General features: G+C 35.9%; 1 protein-coding gene across 6 annotated transcripts in view; it reads left to right on the forward strand.

Moving 5' to 3' along the window:
• arid4b (AT-rich interaction domain 4B) overlaps window positions 1-9,719 on the forward strand; it is a 60,801-nt gene that overhangs the window by 22,115 nt on the left and 28,967 nt on the right. For all 6 annotated transcript variants that reach the window (XM_015036245.1, XM_015036249.1, XM_015036250.1 and 3 more), the window contains exons 3-5: window positions 3,738-3,848; window positions 8,951-9,016; window positions 9,315-9,405. In XM_015036245.1, coding sequence (XP_014891731.1) covers window positions 3,738-3,848; window positions 8,951-9,016; window positions 9,315-9,405 — 268 coding nt within the window. The remainder of the gene's footprint in view (window positions 1-3,737; window positions 3,849-8,950; window positions 9,017-9,314; window positions 9,406-9,719) is intronic.

A 9,719-nucleotide genomic window follows, 5' to 3' on the forward strand; every position in this document is an offset into this window, starting at 1 on the left:
CTGTAAAACAGCTGAAACACTGAGTGCCTTTAAATCTTAACTTTAACCCACCTGTTTAGAGTTGCTTATGGCTAAATTAGGATTAGAGATTTTGATGTCTTTGATGTTTTTAATGTTTTTATCTTTACTTTTCATCTAGTTATTAACTTCTTTTTATTTCTCTTTCACACTGTCTATGTAAAGCCCCCCGGAAAACGTCCCAGTTCAACGAATCTATATCTAGGGGTGTGAGAATCCTTGTTAAATGACGTTTATCTAAAGTCCTTCAGGGTTTAGAGTCCCAGTTGACGGCGTTTCAACTAAAAACCTAGAGGTTGGAGTCCTTGTCAAGCGGTGTTTTTGACTAAAGTCCCAGAGGGTTAGAGCCCCAGTTAAACGACGTTTAACTGAAGTCCTAAAAGGGGTGCTGGTTTTAATGTTTTTATCTTTTTTAATCTTTTTCAAAATGTCTCTTTCTCACTGTTTATTCAATGTCACATGCTGTTTTTATTTTAATTATGTGAAGCACTTTGAAATGTGTTGCTGCTGAAATGTGATATACAAATAAAATTTGATTGATTGATTTAATCACATATTAACTTTTCTAACCATAAAATAAATGTATTTGATTGTCCTTTGATATAATATTGGACCAGTAATCCAACATTATAAATTGATAATCTTTTAACAAAAAAAAAAAATCTAAACTTGTACAGCTGCAAATTAAAGCTTATCTATTGTTAATGTTATGATAATGTTGTTTTGCCATTTGTTTCCAGTTTTTCTTTTTCAGAAATAAATCTAAAACTTTTCTTGAAACTTTTTAGGTTTTAATGGCGCAGATTATGCTCCAATCTTTCTCCTCTGCTCTGTATTAAATTACACAAGAACATCCAGTCAGTCCGTTTACAGGCAAGCTCAAAATAACACATACCTGTGGATGATTCAAGTTAAAGTTATCCTTTTTATTTTGCCAGCCTTTTTGTTCCGTTTAAAAGTAATTTTAGCATTTTGAAGTGTCCCAACTTAAATTTATGGGGGCAGCTAAAGATTAGGATGATGGCCAGGAGACAAAATACCTGTGGGGAAAAAAAACTGATCAGGAAAGGTTGGGTTGCTGTAATGCAAAAAAGCTTTGTAGTTTTTGAAGTAACTTTTTTTTTTCTTAACATAAATAACACAATTTTTTTCAAAACTCTGATCTCATTACACATCATTTTATTATCTCAAAAGAGGTTCCTGTTCCATTTCCGATCAGAAACAGATTTGCTGATTGAATGGAAATCATTTATTTTTCCGTAATTTTCGGCTTAACTGTATGTGCTTGGGTAGAGACTGGAGTCTGCTGCTTTACACATTTTTATGACTGTGCTTATGAGTGTGTTTTTAATGGAATTACAGCTAAAGCACACTGGAGCAACTGTGTCACACACATCATTCCTTGGCAGTAACACAAACGGAAAGGGTCACGGTTAAGATGAAGCTGTTCATTGGACTTTAGCCAAGGGTAATTCCTTCATTAGTAGTGATGCTTGAACACAGAACAACACTGAAAAATCACTGGTGTGTTTCTCCCTGTAGTAAGCTACAGGGAGAAAATGGGTCCAACACCCATTTTATGTGCAACTCTGTATATTGACTAAGCCGAGTTACACCTCATGTTTGTTTGTTTTTTTTGACAAAAGTGTGTATCTATGTGATGAGTTGTTACAATCTTATGGGAACTTTGTATAAAACCATTTAAATCTGAGTTAGAGGAAGAAAGACTCCAGAAACTCAGGGGAGGATCAATTTTGGGCGTAATCAAACAAAATCAAAGCAAAGCATTCCAACAATAGATGAGTGATTATTTGAGGGTGAGTTAGGTTGAATCCAATTAAACTATTGTTGACTGTGTAACACTGATTAAACTTGCTATGAAAACCGTTAATTTCCTTTGGAACAGAAGTGCTATTTTTTTATAATCAAACTTCTTTACAAAAGAAAATATTTGATTTAGATACAACACAATTTTATGTAGAAATCATACGTTTAGATATTTTTTTAGGTGAAACTGTGTCTCTGCTTTGTAAAACATGGAAGTCGGGAAGGTAAAACTGGAAACATGGAGAATGTGGGGGGAAAACTAATTTGCTAATACGTGAAATTTATATCTAAAGCTCCTATAGGTGGCGCTCTTTTACTTTCCATGTGATGACTGAAGGATTCAGTTGGGGGAGAGGAAACTCATCGGATCCCAAGCATTAATAGTAATCAGTAATTTAAGCAGGTTATTCTAGACAAAGTAATACTGATGTTATAAATTTTAAGTTCATATTCTTAGTTTTATTATTTCTTTAAGAAACACGTGCAAACAAGAGCTTTACAAAAACTGTAACTTTCACAAATTGTTTGCATTGTACTGTTTTTAGATTAATCTTTTTTGCTAAATAAATTCAGAAGTATAAAAATTGTAAAAAAAAAAAAAAAATTAAATAAAAAACACCGTTTATCAATAGCAGTTTTCTAGCCACTCTGGTCTACAAAAAAACTGACATGCCAATACTAATATCGATTTATTTCTTGTAACTGACATTCAGGTGTTATACAATTTACCTTCAGTGTTCCAATCTTATTTTATTGGAAAACACTGAACAATACTTGTGAAACAATACAAACATGTTTTAGCTGCACATGAGGTAATGTTCTCAAGTGTAAATAAAAGGTTTGGAGCATTGCTGTCCAAACTACTAAATTTAATAAACTAAACTGAAAAAAAGTTCCCCTAATCTTTCACTTTTCACATTTTGAAAACAAGCAAAAGTTGCACAACAGGTTAGACTACAGACCTGTTTTGAGCCTCTTGCCCCAAAAGTGCACTGCATTACTTTCACAAAGTTTTGAGGTTGGTTGAGGAAAACTAACAAAACAAGTTAATCCACCAATAAAGTGTTCAGAGTTTTAGTTTCCTTGTCGTGCACAAAGAAAATACTGACACGCAGCAGCTTTGTAGCTATTTAAATGTAAATAAGATTGGTTTCACACGCAAGCATTGGCAAGATTGCATTTCACCTAAAATTAAGGAAATTGGGGCTGATCGATCAGTGCACCCCTAGTTTTTTTTGTTTTCAAGGACGATATGTGGCACTCCTTTCCTTTCCATGCCGTGACTGTCTGTGTTTTTCACGACCGGCAGCAACAAGTGGGGGAGGAGCTCACCAGAGGAGGAAACTTTACTTTCTTAAGAATCTCATTAAAAGGAGTTTAAGCTGCAGAAATCATATAATCGACATTGTGGGCATTTTTTTCAAACTTTTTATGAAGATCCCTGCCTAATACCATTGTTATTGGTGCTTTTATCTCATTTATTTTGTTGAAACACTCCTAATAAATCTCTCACCACATTTTCTAAATGAGAAACATTCCCTTCCTCTATTCACACACACCCTGCTCTCTCCAAATCTGCATCTGAGTGGAGGGGGGGGAAAGGCTTGATAAACATCCAATAACGACACAAAATGGTGTTGCGTGTTTGGAGTAGCTTCGTCTTTGTAATAATGAAAGCCACAGTGAAGTGGCATTTTTTGTTTGCTTCCTCAGAGGCTTGTTTTCCAATACCCACAGCAGATGGTATGTGTTTTCCATGGATGAAACCCTGAGCTTGGTGGGTTTTTCACAATGCCGGCCTACGCTGCGTAAAACACCAGCCTTGGCTCGGAGAATGCACTTGTGCCAGTAAGCTACATATCGATTAACCGAGTTTGCTTTAATTTCCACAGACTCTAGAGGAGCCCCCCTACCTGACGGTAGGGACGGATGTGAGCGCAAAGTACAGAGGGGCTTTCTGCGAAGCCAAGATTAAGACCGCCAAGAGGCTTGTCAAGGCCAAGGTAAGTCGTGATTCAGAATGCTCATGTGGCGAAATTAAAAATTAATTGTCTGTCTCGGCTGCTGTTGGCTTGGAAGTGCAAGTCTTTGTTTGGAGTGGCTACAGTGGAGATAAAACAGCTCTGTAGATCTAAAGCCGATGGCGAGTTGGACACATTCAAAGCCCTCCTTTAAAGATCGGCTTGTTGAGATGATTAGACTGTGCAAGTGGTATTAGAGTCTGCCACATTTATACTCTTATGATTAGATGCACATTTTAATTACTTCATTGGAAGAAGTCCAGCTGTGTTGCTTGCAGGAGCTCCACCACCTGGTTCGTGTTGTTTGTACTGCTTGTATGTGGCTGAAAGAGTGATCAGGATCCCAGCTGCGATCAGTGCCCACTCACTACCTCCGGTTCCCCTCTTATCCGCAGCTTCTGTGCACTTTGTGGTAAACAGAACAGCTGCCGCCTTCCAATCCCCTTCCTTCGATTTTACATCTTTCCTATGAAGGCATTTCATGATACAAATAGTACTGTCTCTGGTTTCCCAGTGGGGCAGGAGCATCTGGATAATGCAATAGAGACCCATCTTTCGTTACGCCGGAGTGTGTGGGAGGAACAAAGATTGGCTGCTGGCTCTTTCACCGAGTCGGTTCACTGTGGTTCCCCCTGTAGAAACAAAGGAGCGACGACATCCTGCTTCTCTGCCTCACCGACTTAAATCATCAATGACTTGCTGTTTCGCTCCCATTCACAGGATCAAACACCCGTGACGAAGCAGACCGCAAGATTTTCTTAGTGTAGATGATGTTGGCTAAGAAGAAGCAAGCAGTGCAGCCTCGGCTAGTAAATTCATTACCATACTAATTGGCTCAGTGTCAGGTTTGTTTTGGGGAAGCTCTAATGAGAGCATGAGCTTTGTTGCGCAAATGTTGAAACATGACTATTATTCGGTGGTTGGCTTTACTGTGAATATTCTACTGTAATGGAGTCTTCTTCACCTTATTTACTGACTGTGCTTCATTAATTTTTGTCTGCTTGTTCAGCTAAGTCAGTAACTACAGCGTAACTGTTGTTTTACGAGACAAGGTGAAATGATGTGAATGAGTCTCGCTCTGTATAGTGCAATCTGTGCTAGAGGACCTGTAAGAAGGCAATTAATGCCTCAGAGATCTATTATGCGTGAGAACCAGTCCAACAAATACTGACAATTGTGTAGAGACATGTTGTATATTCATGAATTTAGTTTTTACTGATTTTGTGAAAGATTTTTATTTACGTTTTAATTACAGTTATTGAGGTTTGAATGTAGAGCAGGGCAATGTGGAAAAAAAAAATCACAATAAAATGTTTAATATTGGTATTCATATATATCATGATATAAAACAAATCACTAATTTTGTTTAATGTTCCATGATACTGTTAGATTATAACAGATCAGGTTATTTTTTATATGAAAGTTTTATTTTTAAAAGTTGAACATGTCATTGAATATTATGCAGTTTCCATTGAAAAATATGAGGTATATTTAGGCCTGTCACAATGATCAATAAATCAATTAATCGCTTGATAATTTAAAATAAACTCAATAATTTTCATTGACCTGATTTTCTCTCTTTCTACCAAAAACTGGATCATGAAGGTCTTCAGTTTGGTCTCAACTAGCCCTTTTATTGAAGGGGCATTTTGTTTACAAAGATTTCAAAATTTGTCGATGTTTATTTATTTTGGATATTTTCAAAATGTCTTCCAGTTCCACTGTTAGTTTAAAGTTTACTGATCTTTGATAATGTGTTTTTTATTTTGTCATTACAATTACATTATTTAAAAAATTGTCTCAAAACAACAATATTATCATTTATCGCAATAACGTCTGGAACAATTTATCGTCCAGAAAAATTTGTCATTGTGACAGGCCTAATTATATTAAAAGCTAAAATCTTCAAGTGTTACAGAAAAACTTAACAAAAATGGACACTTTTTTTTTAACTGAAGTCAAATAAATAAAATAGGGATTGGAATATAAATTCTCAAACTCTTTTCTGTAGCTCCTTTTAAATATAGAATTTTTTTTATTTATTTATTTTTTTTAAAGAATAAGCCATGAAAAAAAAAACAATGAATTCAAAATAAATACAATTTCAGTTTATATCCTCAGTGTAAACTTCAGCAACAAAACTTATATAAAATAGACATTGTCTTTGCTCTGAAAAAAAAAAAAATCAAATTCCAGTTAGGGGAGTTCTGCCTCAGTGCTGTCAGTCTGTGCTGGATCAGATATTGCTCTGCACAGTCCATGTTTTCTCAGGGGGTTTAACACTTGTTCCCATCTGGGATTGTGAAGTTTTACATTCTGCGTGTTCCAGCAGGTGTCACTGGTTCAGGTGGTTAAACAGATTGGTGTTATTCCCTGACTTCTTCCCAACATTCGTGCTACATGTTGTTTTGTCCGACTTTAAGTAGCCAAAATACCGCCAGTTAACGGAACCGTTTAGGTCCTTGTTGTCAACAGTGTCATTTGCTTTTCATCTTTCCTGCCTTCAGGCTACTATTTCTTTACTTTCTGGTTTTTTTTTTTGTTTTATTGTATCCTGCCTGTTACCTGACGTGAGCAGGGACGTGTCTAGATTTTTTTTCTTTATTTCTTTTTTTCCCCCCGAACTGTAGAAGTACATTGAATAGCAATTTTTATCTAAATACTACTGCAGTCTTAGATTACAATGAACAGTGGGCCAAACAAAAAACACATGAATCTGTTTAGCATGCAATAATCACGCATTAGATTTGTTTGCTACAGTGGCGTAGGACCAGATCTAATTTTTCTTGTCGCACAATTAGCCTGTTTAGCTTAAAACTTGGCTGTATAAAACTATACTACTCAAAAAAATAAAGGGAAAATTTCGCTTTAATTTTGTGGGTGGCTCCAAATCCAGGCCTCCATTGGTTAATAAATTTGATTTCCATTGATGATTTTTGTGTGATTTTGTTGTCAGCACATTCAACTTTGTACAGAACAAAGTATTCAATGAGAATATTTCATTCATTCAGATCTAGGATGTGTTATTTGAGTGTTCCCCTTATTTTTTGAGCAGTATATTTTTAGCTCTATTATGCTATTACACTATTCAACTTGATGTCAAAAATATGGAACCATTATAGACTACAAATTGCAAACAACTGCTTAATTATGCCCTTTTCTACTTTTTTGAAGTAAAGATGGAAATTAGCCACTTGGCTGTTTACATGTAATTGTTAATCTATATGTGATAACCCATTTTTAAATAATACATTTGAAACAATCAACAACAAAATATCAAAATATTCTTATTGTAATTATGAAATTATATTATCTTATGGCATTTCTGTCATGCTAATCTGTACGATCCAATATGAACAAACTGATTGGCGGCTCTGGTGGGAGTGGCCTATTCAACTCTTCTGAGTTGACCCTTTTTTATATCTCTAACCATCGATTAAAAATTATTTTATGATTATTTCGGCCTTTGGGTGCTGCACAAAAATTTGCATGTGCTTGAACCATCAATACATGTGTGAAGGGCAAATAAAGCTTCCTGATCCTGAGCCTGACCTGCCAAGCCAGATACTCTTTAAAAACTATAAATTAAAACATTCAGAAAATCATAGTAACTTTCTCAGAATGTTTATTATAGCATGAAAATTTAATTTCTGTTGAAAAATTGCCATGTTATAAAGCTTTCTCTCTCTGTCTTAAGGACTGGGAACTCTAATTTCATCAAGAAGAAGCATTAAATGAAGGCATTAGTATATGTATTAAACCTTTATGTTGTGCTATATGAGTCTCTCCTCCGTGTGATGATTCATCCAGACAAAATCAGTGGCTGCTTCTTAAAAAATGACCAATTCACTAATATTGATATAGACTACCTGTTGCATCAAATTACAGGATACAAAAGAAAATCATGGAAATCAGGGAACAAGGAAAACACCTGGAGTAAGTTTGGGCTGTGATAAAAGCGAGGCAGGAATGAATGTTTTTCATGCGATATGCTTTCTGAACTAATGCTATGTTTTTATGGGGTTTAAGTGGCTGCTCAGCTCCCTCTGCATCAACCACCATACTGTTAGATTTGTCAGTGTGGTGAGGTGTTATTGATGTTGTCTAGCTGCGGCTTTGGACCACAGCTCCTTCTCTTTGCCTTTAGAGTGAAAAGCATCCCACGGCTCCCTGTTAAAAAAGGAATTTCTTTATTTTTAAAATGTCATTTTCTTGGAACTACTCCCTCAGTAAGCTTTTGTTACATTTCTTTTCCTGTCTTATTTTTTCTTGACCTTACAATTTAGTACATATTTCTTTGCCTTGATTCTGCCTTCACAGTGAAATTTTGATCGCTTTTTTGTGTGCTGCTGGTTTATTTGAAACTGACTCCATGTCATTGCCTGAAGCTGTTACCTGCTGGAGTTCTGCCTGATGGCGGCTATTTAACATTTTGTTCACTGCCTCGCACGTGCCATTGATTCTAAATTGAGTTGGATTTTTATAAAAGTTAATTTAATTAGACCGTCAAAATAATTTTGTCATTTTATGTGCACATTGTCAGAAAAATGTATTTTTAAGATCTTCTTGGAAAAATCACATGTACAGGTGATTTTTCCACAGCAGCCTTTGTTTCTGGCTACTGTTAACACATTCCACACATAAAATAAGTCAGTGTAGACATAGGGCCTTGTAATAGTTAAACTTTTTAATATTTAGCTCTGTTGCAATTACAGTTAGGGCTGTGCATCAAATTTCATTGCAATATTTTTGCAGTATTATTGTGATAACAGTAGAAATTAAGATAAAAACTAATTTTTTAGTTTTTATCTTAGCAAGTCAGTGTCGCCGGCCTTTTCTTTTCTGCCGCACAGCGACTCCGCTAGCTCACTTAGAGAGTGGTATTACCACTGTGGCTCATTTAGGGCAGTGGACAGACCTAAGGAGGGAGGAATGGGTTTAGGAGGGGGGTGGTTCTGGTCAGTGTTCCCCTAATATTCCCCTTCACAAAGCAGACGCCTACACTTCATTCACAGATTGTAAAATAACCTGGCCAGGTAATTATTCTCATTACTAATTCTCTTTTTGCCTCCTGCTTCCCCCAGGTGACCTTTAAGCCTGATCTGTCTACAGCTGAGGTCCACGATGAAAACATCAAAGGACCTCTGAAGGTGAAGCTTGAAATATGAGCAAAACTAGTGATTTATTTTTCTTTTTTTGTCTTCAATGTTTATTATTAAACCCATTTTATCGTAGATTTACTCCTTCACTTCTCCTAAACACCCTACCCCCTTTTAAAAATCCGCAGACTGTGAACATTAGCATTTTAATTTGATCTCAGTCACTTTAGTTTCTATTCCTTTCTGTGTTATTGTCTCACTATGTACAAATAACATGCCATTAGATTTATGATCAGGTAATAATTATGATTTGGAGCACAGTAATAACAGCTGTGTGTCTGTGGAACAGGTGGGTGCTGTTGTTGAAGTGAAGAATCAGGACGGCGTTTACCAAGAGGCCACCATTAATAAGCTGACTGATGCCAGTATTTATACGGTTGGTAAGTCAAATAGGAACCACTCTCCACCTGCAAATCTGTGCCAACTAACGTGAAAAAGAAGTATTTGTTAAAAAGACTCACAGTACCAACAGGTTTCCAGTTGAAAAGTGTGGAAAAGTATCAGCTTTTGTGTTTATAATTTTCCAGGCCTGGTTAGATGTGAAGAAAAGCAAATTGTTTTTAACACATCTCAGTTTGAGTTTAACATCTTAGTCGTCACTAGGCCTGTCAAGATAACACATTTTGCTGTGCGATTGTCTAAAAAATTATTGCGATAAACGATAATATTGTTTCAAGACCTTTTGACACTGATT

The sequence above is a fragment of the Poecilia latipinna genome, unplaced genomic scaffold (assembly GCF_001443285.1).
Source record: "Poecilia latipinna isolate Pla-1442-1.1 unplaced genomic scaffold, P_latipinna-1.0 Scaffold362, whole genome shotgun sequence".
NCBI lineage: Eukaryota > Metazoa > Chordata > Actinopteri > Cyprinodontiformes > Poeciliidae > Poecilia > Poecilia latipinna.